This window comes from Myotis daubentonii, chromosome 6 (genome assembly GCF_963259705.1).
Source record: "Myotis daubentonii chromosome 6, mMyoDau2.1, whole genome shotgun sequence".
Taxonomy (NCBI): Eukaryota; Metazoa; Chordata; class Mammalia; order Chiroptera; family Vespertilionidae; genus Myotis; species Myotis daubentonii.
The window spans coordinates 54,516,151-54,537,053 of NC_081845.1; the positions used below are offsets into that span (position 1 = coordinate 54,516,151).

General features: G+C 41.0%; 1 protein-coding gene across 1 annotated transcript in view; it reads left to right on the forward strand.

Moving 5' to 3' along the window:
• Positions 1–20,903, forward strand: part of RARS2 (arginyl-tRNA synthetase 2, mitochondrial) — a 73,887-nt gene that overhangs the window by 30,927 nt on the left and 22,057 nt on the right. Inside the window, exons 6-8 of the mRNA XM_059701001.1 lie at positions 2,558–2,613; positions 4,480–4,563; positions 9,942–10,018. Of these exons, the coding sequence (XP_059556984.1) occupies positions 2,558–2,613; positions 4,480–4,563; positions 9,942–10,018 (217 nt within the window). The remainder of the gene's footprint in view (positions 1–2,557; positions 2,614–4,479; positions 4,564–9,941; positions 10,019–20,903) is intronic.

Below are 20,903 nucleotides of genomic sequence, written 5' to 3' on the forward strand. Positions count from 1 at the left end.
TGAAGCTCTTTATCTGACCTTCAATTCTGAATGATAGCTTTGCTGGATAAAGTAATATTGGTTGTAGGTTCTTGGCATTCATCACTTTGAATATTTCTTGCCACTCCCTTCTGGCCTGCAAAGTTTCTGTTGAGAAATCAGCTGACAGTCGTATGGGTACTCCCTTGTAGGTAACTGAGTTTCTTTCTCTTGCTGCTTTTAAGATTCTCTCTTTGTCTTTTGCTCTTGGCATTTTAATGATGATGTGTCTTGGTGTGGTCCTCTTTGGATTCCTTTTGTTTGGGGTTCTCTGTGCTTCCTGGACTTGTAAGTCTATTTCTTTCACCAGGTGGGGGAAGTTTTCTGTCATTATTTCTTCAAATAGGTTTTCAATATCTTGCTCTCTCTCTTCTTCTGGCACCCCTATAATTCTGATGTTGGTATGCTTGAAGCTGTCCCAGAGGCTCCTTACACTATCTTCGTATTTTCGGATTCTTTTTTCATTTTGCTTTTCTGGTTGGGTGTTTTTTGCTTCTTCGCATTTCAAATCTTTGCCTTGATTCTTGCGCTCCTCTGGTCTGCTGTTGGGAGTCTGTATAATATTCGTTATTTCAGTCCGTGTATGCTTAATTTCTAGTTGGTTCTTTATCACAACATCGAGGGTCTCATTAGATTTCTTGAGGATCTCAATAACTTTATTGGCGGCTTCTAGACAGTTCTTGAGAGACCCTAAAAGTGTGGTTCTGAACTCAATATCCTCCATTGATAGTTTTGTCCTGTTTCTTTGTCTCCGCATTTTTTATGCTTTCTTGGTTCACCCCCTAGTGGTCTTTGTGGGCAGCCTTGTTGTAGTTAAGCCTTGATTGTTGTAGTTAATACGAGGGGGATTTGACCTCCAGGCCAACTGGCTGTGAGAATCAGCTGTGTCTGCAGTGGGAAAACTTCTGTCCTCTAGGGAGGTGCTAATCTAGCGTTTGCCTGAGGCTATCTGGCAAATGGCTCTACGCAGTGCTTGGGCGGGGCGGGTCGAATGGGATCAACAGGGCGGGTGGAGGGAGCAGTTATGGCTGCTCTCAGTCCTGTCCCCAGAGGCTCTGCTTCTCAAAGTCCCAGCAACTGCTGCAAACCTCGGAGAGAAAGCTGACCTCTCGTTCCGACCGATGCCAGACAGTCCCGCTTCTCCCGTTTGAGTCTGGGTCCCTAGAGACTCGCCCAGAACTGGAGCTCAGAATCTGAGACTCCCTCCCGATTGAAAACGACAACCGCGCCCTCAGCTACCAGCCCGCTCCGCGCGTACCTCTGCACCTTTGTATTTTCCGCACTGCGCCTCCTCTGAGTCTCGTATGCTGTTCTCTTTCCTTCTAGTTGAAGAATTTCCCCTCAGCCAGTCTTCCTGTGGTTCTGGGCCATGTGCGTTCCATCTTTTAGTTGTATTTGTGAAGTGGTTGTTCGAGGCAGCTAACTCTGGTGTTTACCTATGCCGCCATCTTGGTTTTCCCCTCTGTCTCATTCTCTTTTATTCTGCTCTCTTTGGTTCTCTTTTTCTAGTTTCTTAAAGGAAAATCTTAGATTATTGATTGGAAACCTTTTTTCTTTTCTAATATAAACATTTTGTGCTATGAGCTTTTCTGCTTTAGCTCATAGAGTTGCTTTTAAGGCAATCCTAGGGATCACCTTGTTCTTATTCTCACAGTATCACAGATCTTACACAGTTTCATAAAACCAGTGTTTTATGTATGTTTCTGGTTTCCCGGTCAATTTACCTTTTTAGTATTGAAAAACTTATGAAAATTTCAAACATATACAAAACAGAGAAGTGTAAGGAAATCCCATGTGCTCAGCACTAAGATTCAAGTCATCAACATATTGCCACATTTGTTTTATCTCTTTTTCCTTGTTGTCTCAGTTCCCTCAGCTGTAGAATAAGAGTACCTTACTTCACACCTCTTATGAGTATTAAATGAGTTAATGCATAAAACTGCCTCTCAGGTAGTGAGTGCCTTAGAAGCACTTGTAGTGTTAAATGATTGATTACAACTTCTCAAAACACACAGAGTAGTGATAAAGGTGATGACTGAGAATTTTAAGTGGTGAATCAGATTTCTGATTATTCTGGGAAGCTTAATGCATGAATAATTTTATATTTTAATTTCTGATCCAGTAAATATTGATACATATTACCACACAGAGTAAATTTCTTTGGGGTCCTGAATTTTAAAAGGATAAAGGATTTGTTAACTGGTGCACTAAATTTAATTCCCTATAGTCAACATTGTGTCAAAAACAATATCTCTGAATTTCTTCATCTTTTTTTGAATCCTTAAATGTATCTGTGTTTTCTTCAGTTTGCCACTTCTGTGTATGGTACAGCCTCATGAATCACAGGGTCATTTTCACTACACATGATTCTTTGAGTTCTAATTTATCTTTGCTCTAAATTTGTAATTTTTAACTTATCTTTGCCCTAAATTACCAAAGGCCTTAGTCCCCAATTGTATTGAACTATGGAGGCATGACCTAGTTCACTTTAGAACCTTTGTTCTTAGCACAAAAATATAACTTTTGCAATTATTTGCAGTTCACCTAACGTTGCCAAAAAATTTCACGTTGGACATTTGCGTTCTACCATCATAGGTAAGTGTCGTTTCACAGAAAATATTAAACAAGTCTTTGGGGCACATTTGATAATACTACCTAATGGTTTAATGCTTAAATAGCAATAGGACAAAAAGTTCAAATTTATATGAGCCTGTTGCTCATAAATGGGGAAAACTGGTTTAGAAGTAGAAAAAAGAAATTTGTTTCAAAACTTCAAGATTAACTCAGGAAACAGTTTTAACTGAAATGTTTGTTATGACTTTAACTTTTAAAAAATATGTATGCATATGGAGAAAATATGAAAATAGTTATGTGAAGATGACAGTAATCTCCCCAATTTTTTTGTTCGTGTATTTTGTTTTAAAAAAGAGACTGTTGCCTGGCAGGCCTGGCTCAGTGGTTGAGCGTTGACCTATGAACCAGGCAGTCAGAGTTCAATGTCCCCCATCGGGATGCCCGGGTTACAGGCTCGATCCCCAGTAAGGGGTGCGCAGGAGGCAGCAGATCAATGATTCTCTCTTATCACTGATGCTTCTATCTAGTCTATGGGTGAGGAAACACAGATACCAAAAATAGCTTTTCCAAAATCACATAGCTAGCTAAGTATCATAGCCAGGATTGGAAATTAGACAGTCGGTTCCAAAAGCCTAGGTTCAGTCTTTCAGTTGGATTTGTAACATAATAAGGTGTTAAGAAAAAATAGGAATACAGTCTGAGTACCACCTGAAGAGGTGGTTCCTGTTGCTGGGACTCTATAGGTTGGGAAGACCTTGAAATAGGGAAGCTGCAGTAATTTAAGTCAGATATACATAGAGATGAGGGATTATTTGCAGAAAACTGGATCTACTCTAGTAAAAGCAGGAAGGGATTTACTACAGGATATTGATTAATTTACAAAGTTGTTGGGAGTGCTGAAGAAGCTTTGGATTAAGCTGGCAAAAATTACTCCTAAAACTATACCATGAGCTTGGTCATCACGAAGCATCTCCCTTTTCTGCAATCACTTCCACTACTTTAGAATCATGCTGCCACTGCCGTAGTCAGGAAACTCCACTAGTCCCGCCTTGCCTTCTAGAATTCATACTAGCAAAAGAGGCAGCCCCATTCATTCTCAGTCTTTCAGTTAGTTACCTTGGAGGATACATGGTAGGACACCAGGCCCTCTATTTGTGGTCACATACACACAAGCTCCACAACTATGTTTGTCAGAAATAATAGAAGTAGTTCCGCTTCCACCTTCTGAATCTCATGCAAAGTATATCTGATTGGCTAAAGCTAAATTACTTCTGGAACTTTAACTGCAAGAGATTCTGGGAAATGTAATTTTTAGGTTTCCAGCCTCTGCAGTATGTTGAGTGCACACTAGAAGGAAAGTGGAATAGATGTTGAATATCAAACCAGTTTTGGCCGTTCGGGAAGCCTTGGACTGCTGTGTGCTGTTAGGGAGCAGGCATGAGAAGATGGACTTCAGTGATTGAAGGAAGTTAAAGTGAGCTATTTAAAACTAAAACCAGTATGGCTCAGGTTCTGTAGGGCACAGCCAAATTATTCCTTACTAATTACTAAAACAGTATTATTTTCTGCCCTTGGGATTAACTTGGAATAGCAATTACTCTAACGTGTTCCCAACTCCCATTAATGTTAATGAAAATTCTGTTCTTATGAAAGTTAGAGGATTTCTTGTAATAACCACCCGCCCAATAATGCCTTACTTTCCATAACATAGATGAAAACACAATAATGAAAGTTTTACTAAAAAACAAAACAAAACAAAAAAAACACCGAGCTGGTAAATTTTGCCAAAAAAATTTTCTGTGTTATATTTTGATAATAGAGAAGCACATGATTCCTATGCCAAAATGTTTAACAAGAATGAGAAACTGTATATTTTATCATTACTAGGAAATTTCATAGCAAATCTCAAAGAAGCTTTAGGACATCAAGTAACGAGAATAAATTACCTTGGAGATTGGGGTATGCAGTTTGGTAAGTAAGTTCAAGATTTTATTTTTCATTTCACTGTTAAATTTAATATGTTTTAATATCATGTCACTTGGTCATCTGCGCAGAATCCCATTAGATAAAATAGTTCCTCCTGCTGAAACCGGTTTGGCTCAGTGGATAGAGCATCGGCTTGCGGACTGAAGGGTCCCAGGTTTGATTCTGGTCAAGGGCATGTACCTGGGTTGCGGGCACATCCCCAGTGGGAGATGTGCAGGAGGCAGCTGATCGATGTTTCTCTCTCATCGATGTTTCTAACTCTGTATCTCTCTCCCTACCTCTCTGTAAAAAAATCAATAAAATATATTTTTTTAAAAAAATAGTACCTCCTACATTTTTTTCCCTAATGGCTCTTTTGCATAAATCTTGTATTTTATTTGTTAGAGTAATTCTCACCACACAAGTAAGTTTGGGTGAGGAAACTTCACACATTCAGAGAAACACTTGATAATACAGGCCTCTTGTGGTTTTATTAAAGAAAAATCGCTTATATTTGTGAGTTAAATGGAGGAGTGCGTACACAGGGAAGAAGATAGGTCTAGCTATATACACCCTTGTCAACCACAGCCCCTTCTGGGCCATTCTATGTGAGGAGTGATCTGTTTTTATATCCTGGGCCGGTGGCCTAGAGGGAAAAGAGGAGTGAGATCCAGACAGATGAATGCCACAAATGATCTCCAATGTCCAGTTCAGTCAGAAACATTCCTAGTTCAGATACACCAGAAATTAAGGTATAAGAAGGGCAAGATAAATGTAGTTGCTAAGGCAGGAAAGGACTGAAAGCATGTGAAGTGCAAGTTTTTAAAAATCTCTGGCAACTACTATGTTTGTTTTAAGATCTAGCCATTACACCAGGGGTCCTCAAACTTTTTAAACAGGGGGCTGGTTCACTGTCCCTCACACCGTTGGAGGGCCGGACTATAGTTTAAAAAAAAAACTATGAACAAATTCCTATGCACACTGCACATATCTTATTTTGAAGTAAAAAAAACGGGAACAAATACAATATTTGTATTTGCATGTGGCCCGCGGGCCGTAGTTTGAGGACCCCTGCTTTACACTGTCACGTCTAAAGCATTCTGACACCCAGACACACCCTTGCCCACCTTCTTGCATCACCAAGTTCCTAGTACCCAGCTCTATTCAAAGAGGTTTCTGTCTTACTGTCTTCTTATTTTTGTCCTTCTTTCCCTGCTACACAATGTTTTTTTGAGGGCATGGAGTGTGTCTTAATTATTTTTGTATCCATAGTGCCTGGCACATATGAGGCACTCAGAAAGATGAATGACTCTGTCCTGGAACGTATTTTACAATCCTAATCCAAGAGAAAGGCTAGGTAATATTTTAAAGTTTCTTTAAAGTGCAGTGTACACTGCTAGTTCTAAAGTTCACTGATAATAGTATGTTCCATATCTAGTGAAATGGAATCAAAACTTTCAAAAGACAGACTTATCAGGACCTTCTCTTGTGAATATTATACTTTTAGTTAATAAAAATATTTTTTTTAATATATTTTATTGATTTTTTACAAAGAAGGGAGAGGGATAGAGAGTTAGAAACATCAATGAGAGATATCGATCAGCTGCCTCCTGCACGCCCCCCCACTGGGGATGTGCCCACAACCAGGGTACATGCCCTTGACCAGAATCGAACCCGGGACCCTTGAGTCCGCAGGCCGACGCTCTATCCACTGAGCCAAACTGGTTCGGCAATAAAAATCTTTTTTAGACCTTACAGTGGATAAATTTGAACCTGTTAATAGTGCCCTTGTATTCACTGTGGAGGAATCAGAAAACATGCCCTGCATTTAAAAAATCTATCTGTAGTTCACAACAGCTGGCAGAGGTTTAGGCTCTAGGCCAGGGGTGGGCAAACTTTTTGACTCGAGGGCCACAATGGGCTCTTAAACTGGACTCAGAAGAAGGAGCTGCGGCCGTGTTTCCCAACGTTGCCATGTTAACACTGCTGCTGGTGAAGGAGCGGAGGGGAGAGCAAGAGAACCCGCCGCTCTTTCGTCTCCGTGGGCCGGATAGAACAGCCAAACGGCTGCTCTAGGCTCAACAGACTTAATAGATGGTATCTACTTTATGTTAGTTTGTCTGATTTAGGCATTTCACAGGCATTAGCAAATATGTGATGATGATATTCATGGAATTTTAGCTGCAGGATTTTATTGTAGTTTTCTCTAAAGGACTACAGTGGTTAATGACCTGTTAACATTTCCATTATAACCGTCATTGTTGAAGAGTTTTAATTTTGGTTGTTTCAGCTATCCCTTATTGAAAGTTGGCAGAGATACCTAGGCACAGAGGTTTTGAAAATATATTAGGTAAAATGTTAAATGGAATTGGCCTTTTCTTTTCCTATTTCTGTTTTTTAGAACACTCTGTGCATCTTTCCACACCCTGCTTATTCCCAAGACCCTGAATCACAATCATATTTGCTTTTGCTTGAAAGTGAATAGAGCTGGTACATATTTTAGTCATCCTTCTAGTTCCTGTCTAAGCTCCAAAGTATCTATACATATAAAGAGGTAATATGCTAATTGTTTGTTATGGTGTCGTCCCAGTAACAACCAATTTGCATATATTTTTTTTTAAATATATTTTATTGATTTTTTACAGAGAGGAAGGGAGAGAGATAGAGAGTTAGAAACATCGATGAGAGAGAAACATCGATCAGCTGCCTCCTGCACATCTCCTACTGGGGATATGCCCGCAACCCAGGTACATGCCCTTGACCGGAATCGAACCTGGGACCTTTCAGTCTGCAGGCCGACGCTCTATCCACTGAGCCAAACCGGTTTCGGCCCAATTTGCATATTGACAGACCAGCATGGGGCTGTGCGTGCAGCAGGGGGCGGGCAGCTGGAGGCAAGTTCCCGGGGGTTTGAGGAGAGGAAGAGGAAGCAGCCACGGGAGCTCTTTCAATCCCCCTGCACGGACACCCTGCCCCAGCCCCCGCACCCCCAGGAGGACGGACGGACACTCTACCCCAGCCCCCGCACCTCTGGGGGAACAGGGAGGCTGGCTGGGTGGGGAGAAGACCCAGCCTCGGAGGTAGCTGCAGCCCGCACCTCCGACTCCCAATCTCTTCCCCCGCCAGAGGCGCCCACAACAATAGCACGCCAGCGACCACCTGTCAGTAACTCCGGGGCCCATGGCCCGCTGCTACCAGGCCCCCTTCACTGAGGCTGGGCGTGCCTCTCCTCCCTACAACTCCAGACCTGAGTGGAGGCAGGCCTAAGTAGTCCCCCAGGGTCAGACCCTTCCCCCCGACAGCAGCAGCTCCATCTCCGCAGCAGAAGTGCGCTGAACCTCGCTGGGGGCACAGCTAAACCCGCCCTCCTAGCTTGCCTGGCTCCGTCCTGGCCTGGCCCCCACCCCATTCCAGGAGATTGGAGCCCCGCCCTGAGCTGGTCAGCTTGAAACAGCCATGTACAATTTAAAGAATGATGCCAAGCAGGAATGTTTGACAGTTACTCCCCCTTCAGCCGCACCACCACCCTAGCACCCCCCCTAAGGCCTTGCTCCCCACCAGCACCTCCAGGGACAACCACTGCTACAGGGCTGCTGGCCAGAACCCGCCCCTCTGAGGCCTGCGGAACCCTCTGCAAAGCTTCCATAGCTACAGTCCCAGGAAACAATCATGCCCTCTTCCCCTAATCAGCACCTGCTACCTGCAAGGGTACCCGTGAGCTTAAAAATAATAACCTCTTCCCATTTAGACACCACTTACTTGATGAAACATTTCTAGGTGTATTAGCTCAGAACCTCCTCATGACAACCCAGTGAGGTAGGCTGAGAAGAGATTACAATTCCCATGGTATATGCATATGTATTCAGAAATGAAGGTCCGAGAGGAAAAGTGTCAAGCCCAGTGGTTCCCAAGGTGCAGCACATGCCCCACAGTGGGGGCAATTTCATTTTAAGTGGGGCAATTTGAGAATGAGTTAACAGTGAATTTTTTGCATTTCTTATGGTTCTAGGAGGCCTCATCTACAGCATATCCTACATAATAAAAGGCTAATATGCAAATGACCGAATTGTGGAATGACCAGTCACTATGATGTGTGCTGACCACCAGGGGGCAGACACTCAATGCAGGAGCTGCCCTCTGGTGGTCAGTGTTCTCCTACAGCGGGAGCGCCTCTCAGCCAGAAGCTGGACTCTTGGCTGGTGAGCACAGCGGCAATGGTGGGAGCCTCTCCCACCTCTGTGGCAATGCTAAGGATGTCCGACTGATGGCTTAGGCCCACTAAGCCATCAGTCAGACATCCCCCCAGGGCTCCCAGACTGCGAGAGGGTGCAGACCAGGCTGAGGGACCTCTCCCCCAAAAGTGCACGAATTTCGTGCACCGGGCCTCTAGTTGTATACATAACTTGTCAGTAGCATCCCACTTTCTGCTGAGCCCATGTAGAAAAATGTACCCCAATCAGCAAAGCCCAGTGGCAGTAGCTCCTTTAGAGCTGAAGCTTGGTAATTGATACACTTGTAGAAACATGTTTTTTTAAATAATTAAACTACTTTTTATTGCTGTTGACCCCAGGCTGCAGATATCCTTTCAAACTGAAATTGTGATTATCTTTTAGCAAAATATTTTAAGAGTATAAATATTCACATTCCAAGTTAGGCATTGTCATTGCTTGTTTATAAACTTTAATTACTAATTTTTAAAAGGGTTCAAACTAACACTGTCACTGAATGCTGAACTTCCCACCAAAGATTACCCCCCCAAAAAATTGTCAAATGGCAAAAATATGGCCAAATAAAAGAATTTTGTTGGTTGGTCACCTTGAATGAGAGAAGTAACCAGGGGTGTTTTGAGTTTTATCTTTTACTGTTTTCATTAATTATTCGTGTAAGAAGTGATATTATAATATCCAGAGAATTTCTACCTTTGTTTTATTTTAACAGCTACAAGTTTAAAAAGAAAGTTTTGAAATCACTTGCCATCAGTTAGTTTTCACAAATTTTGAGTGCCCAGTGTCCAGCGGGGGCAATTTTTGGTTTTCCCCAGCATTAGCTGCTCAACAAATGCTACTTTTATTATGTTTGCTAGGGAAGTGTTGAGCACTGTTAGTACAAAGATAAATTACTTTTACCTCTGCCTTTGATCACCTCATAGTCTATTGGTTTCTGTAAAGTTAATTTCAGTAACTCAATATATTGAACTTGTGATTCAATATATTGAATTTGACTTGTGTCGGTTTATTGGGTAGCAGGTGATAGCATGTGTTTTGCAATGTTTCAAGATACATAATTATGGGAGATTGATCTTTTTGTAGAACTATACCTGTTCCCTGCCATGACTGATCTCTACTGTTCCATTTTATGTTTTCACTTATGGATTATTGTGGTAGGTCTTCTGGGGACTGGCTTCCAACTGTTTGGCTATGAAGAGAAGCTCCAGTCCAATCCTTTGCAGCATCTCTTTGAAGTAAGTTTCAATAAACAATATTAGAAAATATTTCAACTTTTTTTTTTTTCCAGAGTGCTATACAGTTTGGTAACACATTTTTAATCCCAGAGGTTTTAACAAATGTTCCTTAAAACAAGGAACTACAAAATTGAAAATGTTGCTTTTATTTTACTGGGGAATTATTTTAATTTTCAAATCCAAGAGTTCTTTTATTACTATTTTAGTTGATTTGGGACACTAGTTCTCCAGGTATCAAATCTTCTTAGAATAAACACATAGGATAAAAATTTAATAATACAAAGAGAAATTTCTGAATTTTTGTTAGTTGTTATATACTGCAGCTTTCTTTTTTTAAAATATATTTTTACTGATTTCAGAGATGAAGGGAAAGGGAGAGAGAGATAGAAACATCAATGCTGAGAAAGAATCATTGATCGGCTGCCTCCTGCAAACCCCACATGGGATGGATTGAGCTCACAACCCAGGCATGTGCCCTGACCAGGAATCCAGCTATGACCTCCTAGCTCATAGGTCGACGCTCAACCACTGAGCCATGCCAGCCAATCAATGCTCCCCCTATAAGGCAAAAGAACACTTTCGTGCCAGGCCTCTAGTTGTATACATAACGTGTCAGTAGCATCCCAGTAGCATCTCTTTCTCCTTCCTTTGCAGGACAGCCTTTGTAGCTTTGTTCATGGTAGTAACTATAATTTATTTAGACTTGAAAAAACATGAGATTATACTCTTTTTGCTCTTCTGGTATGGAAGAAGGGAGGTGTGTTTCTCTCTAACTTTATATGGCCTTTTTTCATTTCTTTCTTTCAGCTCCTTATCCTGGCTCTTGCCCAATGTGAACTCTTGTATTCTACTTCATTTAGTCTCTTCATTTCTCTGTCATCAATCCATCCTGGAGTTCATTAATAAAACTCTTCCTGTCCAATTAATCTCCAAGGATGTGTTTCCTTTCATTGTCTCAGTTGTTATCTCTGCTATTTCTGGGCCTCACATGAAGAAATACAGATACACCATTAGCCATGTTGGTGTCAGTCCACGGGCTCAGACTAAAGATGTTATGCCTGTGCTGTGTGTGAGGAAGAGTGGGTGTCAAAATATGCTTTATTCCTCTACCCAAAGCCACCAAGAGCATTTTGTTAGTTTTCTTTTCTTTCTTTCTTTTTAAGATATTACATATGTGTCCTTATCCCCCCATTGCCCCCCCTCCCCCGCTCATGCTCTCACCCCCTGGTATCTGTGTCCCTTGGTTAGGCTTATATGCATGCATATAAGTCCTTTGGTTGATCTCTCCACCTTACCCCCACCCTCCCTCCCCTCCCCTCCCCTCTGAGGTTTGAGCATCTGATCAATGCTTCTAGTCTCTGGATCTGTTTTTGTTCATCAGTTTCTGTTGTTCATTATAATCCACAAATGAGTGAGAGTATGTAATATTTATCTTTCTCTGGTTTTCTTTTTGTTAAATGGTTTTCTCTTGCAGCTGGTTTTGTAGTTAAATTTCACAAAAACACATTCTAATTCTAAAGATTTGTAATTTCCTTCTGAGTCCATGCCTACACTGCACCTGAAATTCCTACATTTTTATATATAATACTAGAGGCCCAGTGCACAAAAATTTGTACACTCGGGGGGGGGGGGGGAGCTCCCTCAGCCCGGCCTGTACCCTCTCGCAGTCTGGGACCCCTCGGGAGAAAACGCCCTGCTGGCTTAAGCCTGCTCCCAGGTGGCAGAGGACAGGCCCAATCCCTAGGTGCAGCCCCTGGTCAGCCTCAGAGCAGGGCCAATTGGGGAGTTGGGGCACCGCCCCCTGTCACACTCAAGGCAGGGTCGATGGGGAGGTTGCAGCGCCACCCCCTGTCACGCACAGAGCAGGGCCAATCGGGGTTGGGGAGCTCCCCCCTATCACTCACAGAGCAGGGCCGATAGGGGAGTTGGGGCACCGCCCCCTGTCACACACAGACCAGGGCGGATCAGGGGGTTGGGGCACCGCCACTGTCACACTCAGGGCAGGGCCGATGGTGAGGTTATGGCTCTACCCTGTCACACACAGAGCAGGGCCCGTGGGGGGCGGGGGGGAGTTGGGGCGCCGCACCCTGTCACACACAGAGCAGGGCCGATCAGGGGGTTGGGGCGCCGAACCCTGTCACACACAGAGCCGCAGGGCGATCAGGGGGTTGGGGAGCTCCCCCCTATCAGGCACAGAGCAGGGCTGATCAGAGGGTTGGGGCGCCTTCCCCTGTCACGAACAGAGCAGGGCGGATAGGGAGGTTGTGGCCCCACCCCCTGTCACACACAGAGCCGCAGGGCGATCAGGGGGTTTGGGCGCTGCCCCCTGTCACGCTGATCTCGGTGTCGGGAGGCCTCTCGGCTCCGCTGATCCCGGTGCTGGGAGGCATATTACCCTTTTACTATATAACATAGAGGCCTGGTGCATCGGTGGGGCTGGCTGGTTTGCCCTGAAGGGTGTCCTGGATCAGGGTGGGGGTCCCCACTGGGGTGCCTGGCCAGCCTGGGTAAGGGGATGATGGCTGTTTGCAGCAGGTCACACACCCTTCAGGGCGGGCGTCCCCACTGGGGTGCCTGGCCAGTCTGGGTGAGGGGCTGAGGGCTGAAGCTCCCAACTGCTCCTTTTTTTCTTTTTCTTTTTTATTCTGGGCTAGCTTTAGCTGTGGCTCCAGCTCTGAGGCCTCTGCTGCTGAAAGCAGGTATCTGGTTTGTTTGGGTTCTATAATCGAAACAATGTATAACTCCAGCTCTGAGATCCCGGCCAGCTGAAAGCAGGTTTCTGGGGTTTTGTTTAGCTTCTATATTTGTTACAATGCTTCAAACTGCAAGCTCAGAGGCTGGCAAGGCAGGCGGGGAACGTTGGAGTCCTCCGTCACTGAAGCAAGCAAGCTTCATGTTCGCTTCCAGCTGCCTGGCTGCCGGCCGCCATCTTGGCTGGCAGTTAATTTGCATATCGCCCTGATTAGCCAATGGGAAGGGTAGCGGTCGTACGCTAATTACCATGTTTCTCTTTTATTAGATAGGATTAACCAAAAGATTTTTTTTCTCTCCCATTAAGAGTCTTATTGATAGGCAAGAGTTTTAAAAATAATTCTTTATGGTTGTCTATAAATAAAGTATGTCACATTAATGCCTGGAATTTTTACTGTGTTATTTTATTAAACTTTGAATAATGGCAAGTATTTTTTACCACAAGCTTAGTGAACCTTTCATTTGATCCAGGCCCACAGAGACAACCCAGGATGCAGAAAATACCAGCCTTGGAGACCTTGTGTCATTCAGAGAACATTTTTAAGAATCTTCACTACAGTCCTAGCCAGTTTGGCTCAGGTTTAATTCTGGTCAGGGGCAGATACCTCAGTTGTAGGCTCAATCCCTGTCCAATCCAGGTCAGGAGGCAACCAATCCATGTGTCATTCTCATATTGATATTTCTCTGTCTTTCCTCCTCCCATCCACTCTCTCTAAAAATCAATGAAAAAATATCCCCAGGTAAGGATTAACAAACATTTTTTGGAAGAAAATTACTTTTTAAAAAAAGAATTTTGAGTACCGCTTCACATGGGAGAGTAACTGTTCTCACCTTTCTTCCACCCCACACAAAAATTTTTATTGAATCTTGAAAATAGTAAATCTTTGTTGACCACAGTGTTTTAAATATTTTAGTAAAGTCTCTTCTTAAACTCCATAGAAACCTAAACATGTGTTTCTTTCTATGTAGTTTAATATAGCTTCCTGTCTTTTGAGAATCATAGGAAGGAGATCATGGGTCTGTGTTAGAGGTGACTAATTAATGGATACACAGAAGGAATAAATGGGCAAGAGTACTCCTATTAATAACTAAAAACTCAAGGAACAATGGCTTTGCTTTCATTAAGTGTTCTTTTGTCTTATAGGGGAGCATTATTTATGGACAAAAGAGTGCAAGTCAAATACACCCACCTTGCTGTTTGTAGTAGAAGATAGAAATGCATTAGCGCACCCACCTGCTCTCTTTCTCCTTCCTTTGCAGGACAGAGAAAATGCAGAGCCTAAAGTGACATCCTCCAGGTTATTTTAGCTTTGTGCTAATTCTTGCAGACCTAGATTTTATTTTAAAATTACAGTTGTCACTGTAGATTACTTTAAACAACTTTTAGCATAAATGTGGATATTTCCCCTTTTTTAAAGCTTTAAGCAAATATTATAAAATGACTTTATCCTGTTCCCAAAACAAACAAGCAAACAAACAAAAAACACACAAAAAAACCCGACCTGTGGTCTAACCTCTGGTTTTTTCCTTGTCAAATTGTAGTTGTAAGCTCTTCGAGAGAAAGGACTGTGTTTTCCTGATCTTTTATCCTCAGCCCCAAATGTTATGCCTTGCAGGAAATGTTTGAATGAATTTGGTCTTGCCCCTTTCTCTATCTTTCATTTAAGTTATGCAGTAAAAAACCTGTATAGCTCCAGGAAAGGGCTAACTGTGGTAGGACATACTAGTTACCATTTGTCAGATTCTAACTTACTTTGTTATGCAGTTTACTAATGAAGAACCCAAGGACCAGACCCAGAATTCCAACACAGGTAATTTGGCTCCCAAGTGCACTATGTACTACACTGTCCTGTCCCTACTGGCACTATAAAAGTAACTTTTTGAGCCATTTATTTCCATTGGTTGTAATTATTTATATAGCTTTTTTTTTTTCCTTTCATCAAATTGCTCTAGCAGGGATGCAAATAGTAACTTAGTTTTGGCAGTTTCAACCTCTGGCGTATTTGTTTTGAATTTGGCTTAAGTCATCTAGTAGCATATTTTGTGTCCTACCTCCCTTTAAAATGCACCATGGTCACTATCTCCTTTTCAGTGTTTCAGCCAGGTTGGAAATGATATTATAGAATACTTTTAGCATTTCTTTTCTGTGATGATAATGTTTAACACTTTTAGTCATTTCTCTACTGCATTTCCATTTTTGTGCTCATTATTAGTTTTTCTATGTATGTGTAGCCATTCTTTGCCAATGACATCTGGTTGTTTTGTACATAAAATTAGGCCTTTGTAAGCCAACATTTGAAACTTTTTCTTTTTTCTAATTTGTTGTAACAAAATAGGGAAATGGTTTCATAATAGTTTCTCCCCAGTGAATTGGCTGATGAGTTAACAAGTTAATGTATTTGCTGTTTAGAATTTGTACTGTTAATTCAAGGAAAACATTTGTGATAAATTTTGGAACACTTACAAAAAGACTTTCCGTTTATGTTGAAAAGTAATTTCTTATGGTAAAAAGTTAACAAGTGTTAAATCTAAATCATGGATATATAGGTGTCATCATTTATTTTTGTTTTAATGGTGATATTTAGAAGAAATTTCTCAGGGTTACTCCTAGATTTAAACTACTTGAATAGACCTTGATAACGTCTAACACTGTACCTTTAGGAATATATATATAATCTTTTTTTTCTTTCTTTTTCTTTATTTTGCTACAGAAAGTTTTAAAATTCGACTCATTGCATGCTTCTTATTAATATGGATTTTGATAACTATAGATATTCCTCTGAAATACTAGCAGCCTCTCACAAGAGTTAAAAATTATGTCAATAAGTACACATTAGCTCTGTACCCTAGCTCTGGCATTTATAACAGTAACAAAATATATTAAAACAGATAATATTAGTTTTTTATTTAAAAAAATTGTTTTGTTCATCAGTTTCTTTTGTACATTAGAGTCCACAAGTGAGATCATGTGATACTTAATCTTTTTTCTGACTGGCTTACTTCATTTAGCATAATACTCCCCAGGTCCATCCATGCTGTTGCAAATGATAAGAGTTCTTTCTTTTTTACAGTTGCATTATATTCCATTGTGTAAATGTACCACAGATTTTTTTTATCTATTCACCTGATAATGGGTACTTGGGCTGTTACCAAATCTTAGCTGTTGTTAATTGAGCTGCTGTGAACATAGGGATGCATGTTCTGATTGGTTTTCAGGTTTCTTAGGATATATTCCTAGAAGTGGATCACTAGGTCAAATGGGAATTCCATTTTTAATTTTTTGAGGAAATTCCATACTGTTTTCCACAGTGGCTCCACCAGCAGTGTACTAGAGTTCCCTTTTTTTCCATATCCTCACCAACACTTGTCCTTTGTTGATTTGTTGATGATAGCCATGCTGACAGATATGAGGTGATACCTCATTGTCATTTTAATTTACATCTCTCTGATGATTAGTGACATTAAGCATTTTCTCATGTCTCTTGGCCTTTTCTGTGTCCGCTTTGAAGAAGTGTCTATTTAGGTCCTTTGCACATTTTTTAATTCAATTGTTTATCTTCCTTTAAGTTGTATGAGTTCCTTATATATTTTGGAAATTAACCCCTTATCAGATGTATCATTAGCAAGTATGTTCTCTCATGCAGTGGGCTCCCTTTTCATTTTGTTGATGGTTTCTTTTGCTGTAGTTCAATTTGTTTATTTTAGCCTTAGTTTTCTTTACCCTAGGAGATGTATCAGTAAACATTGCTGCAAGAGATGTCTGAGATTTTGCTGCCTATGGCTTCTTCTAAGATTTTTATGGTTTCACAACTTACATTTTGAGTTTATTCTTGTGTATGGTATAAGTTAGTGGTCTAGTTTCATTATTTTGCATGTACCTGTACATTTTCCCCAGCACCATTTATTGACAAGACTGTCTTGTATGCTCTTGCCTCCTTTTCAAATATTAATTGAGCATAATGGCTTGGGTCAATTTCTGGGTTCTCTGTTCTGTCCCATTGATCTTTATGCCTGTTCTTGTGCCAGTACCGGGCTGTTTTGAGTGGCTTTGTTGTATAACTTAATATTTAGTATTCTAATTTCTCCAACTTTGTTCTTTCTCAAGATTACTACTGCTATTCAGGGTCTTTTTTGTTTCCATATAAATTATTGTAGCAGTGGTTCTAGATCTGTGAAATATGCCATTGGTATTTTAATAGGGATTGCATTGAATCTGTAGATTGCTTTGGGTAGTATGGACATTTTAATGATGTTGATTCTACCAATCCATGAACATGGTATATTCTTCCATTTGTTTATATCTTTCTCTATCTCTTTTTTCCAACATTTTGTAGTTTTCTGAATGCAAGTCTTTTACCTCCTTGGTTAAGTTTATTCCTAAGTATCTTAATTTTTGTGTTGCAGTAGTAAATGGAAGACAGCTGTGCTCACCACTATGCCACCAGCACTGCACTGCAATTGCAAATGGGATTGTGGGGTTGTTTTGTTTTGTTTTTTTCGTTTTTCTCTTCCTGAGAGTTCACTATTGGTGCATAAAAATGCCATCAATGCCATAATTTTGTATTCTGCTACATTGCTGAATTCATTTATTGAATCTAGTAGTTTTTTGAAGGAGTCTTTAGTGTTTTTTATATACAATATCATGTTATCTGCAAATAATGATAGTTTTACTTCCTCCTTTCCAATTTGGATGCCTTTTATTTTATAAAATTTTTTGTAAGTTCAAAATGATCCCCATAATATTTTATTTTTACCTTGCTCCATTCTAAATGGATTTGAGGTAATGACAGTGATGGGCACTTAAAAAAGACACAGAAAGTCAGAGGATAACATATAATTAGGAAATCTATATATATAAAAGCATAATATGCAAATCGACTGGATAGGGCAGGGATGGGCAAACTTTTTGACTCGAGGGCCACAATGGGTTCTTAAACAGAACAAAAGCATGGATGGAGTGTTTGTGTGAACTAATATAAATTCAAAGTAAACATCATTACATAAAAGGGTACGGTCTTTTTTTTTTTTTTAGTTTTATTCATTTCAAACGGGCCGGATCCGGCCCGCGGGCTGTAGTTTGCCCACGGCTGGGATAGGGGAACGAACAGTCGCTATGATGTGCACTGACTACCAGGGGGCAGATGCGCAATGCAGGAGCTGCCCCCAGCCCACAGGCCCCGATCACCCAATGGGGGCCTGCCGGCCAACCTCTCAGCCCCTCCCCCCAGCCGGCAGGCTCCGATCGCCCAATGGGGAACAGGGAACCAGGGTGGGTGGCGGCGGTCAGCGCCAAGCCAAGGCAGTGCAAGTGGGGCCCTGATCACACTGCTGGGTGCCCCACACACAGAAGACAAGTGACGGCGGCGGGCAGGGCTGGCTACCAGCAGCCAGGGAAGAACGGCCCTGATCGCAGGCCAGGCGTAGGGACCCTACCCATGCATGAATTTTGTGTGCCGGACCTCTAGTAGTATATAAGAGATTTGACCCTGAGTTTCCCTGTATCAGTAGCAAAAATAAAAGTAAAAAATAGTAGTAAGTGAAAATATAGGGCAAGATCAAAACCAGCTTGATGAGTGCTAATTTGATGAGTGAGCTCATGATGCTCTCATTCTTTAAAATGTGGAGGAAAAGTATCTACTCTTTAAGAGAGCATATTTTTTCTGGTGTTGAGTCCCAGAACAATTCCTCAAACTTAAGTAAAGAAGATAATTCAAGACTAAATTGATTCTAGACATCCAAATAATTTGCCTTTTTATTTCCTTTGTGTCTAGATCTAGGCTCAAAAGAAAGCTGTTTTCAAATGCATACTTTTTAAGAGTAAAAACTTTGTAGTAGTTGTAAATTAAAACATACACTTTCAGAAGTACACAGTATTAAATTTATTGTGAAAGAAAAGGCATTTCTTTTCTAAAACAGTGATGAATGTTAATAATTATAGTTTCTACTAGAGGCCTGATGCATGAAACTCGTGCAAGGGGCTTCGTCCGGACAGTCATTCTGCTGTTCGGCCTAATTAGCATATTAGCTCTTTATTATATAGGATTGTGCCTTTACAAGCTAATTGTTAGGTGCCAATTGCGGGTTTTTATTGTTCTGTTTGACAGTGTCAGTTGATTTTCAGTAATATTTGGTTTATAACTACAAATTGCTGAAATGCCAAGATTCTTAAAGTATTAGAAAGGGTGGGGTTTTTTTGTTGTTTGTTTGTGTTGTTTTTGTTTTGAGGAAGGGAGAGGAAGAAATAGAAACACCAATGATGAGAAAGAATCATTGATTGGCCACCTCTTGCATGCCCTCACTGAGGATTGAGCCCAAAACCCTGGCACGTGTCCTGACGAGGAATCGAACTGTGACCTCCTGGTTCACAGGTTGACACTCAACCAATGAGCCACGCTGGTCGGGCAGAAAGGGTTTTTATGTTTTGTTTTACTTATTTCTATTTTAAAATTTAAGAAAGGAAAAAGATTTTGGTTAAGTTTTTCAAAGAATATTCTTACTAGTAGTTTGAATGCTTGTTAGATTTTTAAATGTTTGGCTATTTGAGTTTAGAGTCCTTAAAAAGACTAAAATATTTCCTCTTCTGAAAATAAGGGTATTTTGTGTATGTTTGCTTATAAATTGTGTGTATATGTTTGAGAGAGGGAGAGATTGATTTTGAATCATAAACTATATATGTATATGTCTACTCCTATAGGCTGGAGTAGAGGCATACCTCATTGTATTGCACTTTGCTTTATTGCTCTTCATAGTTGTAGGCAATCTTGAGGTATGCCTGTATTAAGCAGTTGTCATTGTAGATAGGTCATTCAAGAGTCAAGAAGTTTGCAACTTACTGTCTTACATTGACTCTCTCAGTTGCCTATACTTTACCAAAGTCATGTTTTTCTGTTTTCTCACTTATTTGGACTTACTCATAGGACCATATGGAAATTAATTTTTATGATATGTGCGTCAGGTCTCCCAGGTTTGGTGATTCACTAGGAGGACTCACAGGACTCAGCATATAATTGTACTAATAGCTATTATTTATTACAGCAAAAGCATGCAAAGCAAAATCTGTGAAGGGAAAAGGCACTGGGGAGAAGTCTGGAGGAAACCAGGCCCAAGCTTCCCAGGGTCCTTTCCTAGTAGGGTCACGCAGGATGCACTTAATTCCTTCAGCAGCCAGTTGTGACAATGCATGTGTGAAATAATGTCTACCAGGGAAACCATTAGATGCTCTGCGTCCGGGGTTTCTTTTGGAAGATCATGTAGGTACCCTCTACATAGCATGTACTAAAATTTCAAACTCCCAGAGGAAAGCAGCTGTTTAGCATAAACCGTAGTGTTTGCACGAATAGTTTAGGCACAGTGAGACACTTTTATCAGTGAGGTTGGTGAGAACATTCCCAAAATCCAAGTTCCTAGATGCCAGTCAGGGGCTAACCTTGCAAACAGAACGTTTTAAGGATTTCAGTCTCAGACTTGCTATTTTAACTCTTTTCTACACAATATACTTTAAAGAGGAAAAATATATTAGGGTAGTTTTTACTTTTAGTTAGGTATGTATTCATTCAATTCTGCCATTCCAATAATTAACACAAGCCATCTATGAAAGATGAGATATTTTTACCTTGAGACAGATGTTTAATGTCCTGTCCCTTGTGGTAGTATCTCATGGGTATAAGCCATATTCTGGTTCTCCCAACATATTCTCCAGCAATCAAAGCATTTTCTCTGTAAATACTCCTGCCATGATATTTTGATGATATTACTGTCAGAGTTTAGAGGCCTGATTTTTTTTTTTTTTGGTAGTTTGTCAAATTTCATTACTTTCATGCTACTTTAATAGTTTTCTGGGGGAAAATTATGGGGGTAGGTAACTTATTCCTGTTTCTCTCTGGAAGTGAGTTACAACTTGTAAATAAAATCTTTATAGTCCATATGCATAACTTCAAAACTACTTGAACTATAATGTCAATTTTTAACCTTGCATTTTGGAAACTGGAAAATAATTAACTGTGTTGTGGACACAGAATCCTAAAACTGCCAGAGTCCTTAATAAGCTCTCCAACTCCACACCTGTCATTGGGTGGTACAGAGCTGAACCAGCCAAGGCAGATGGTGCAAAGCACTCCAGCGGTGAGGGCTCTAC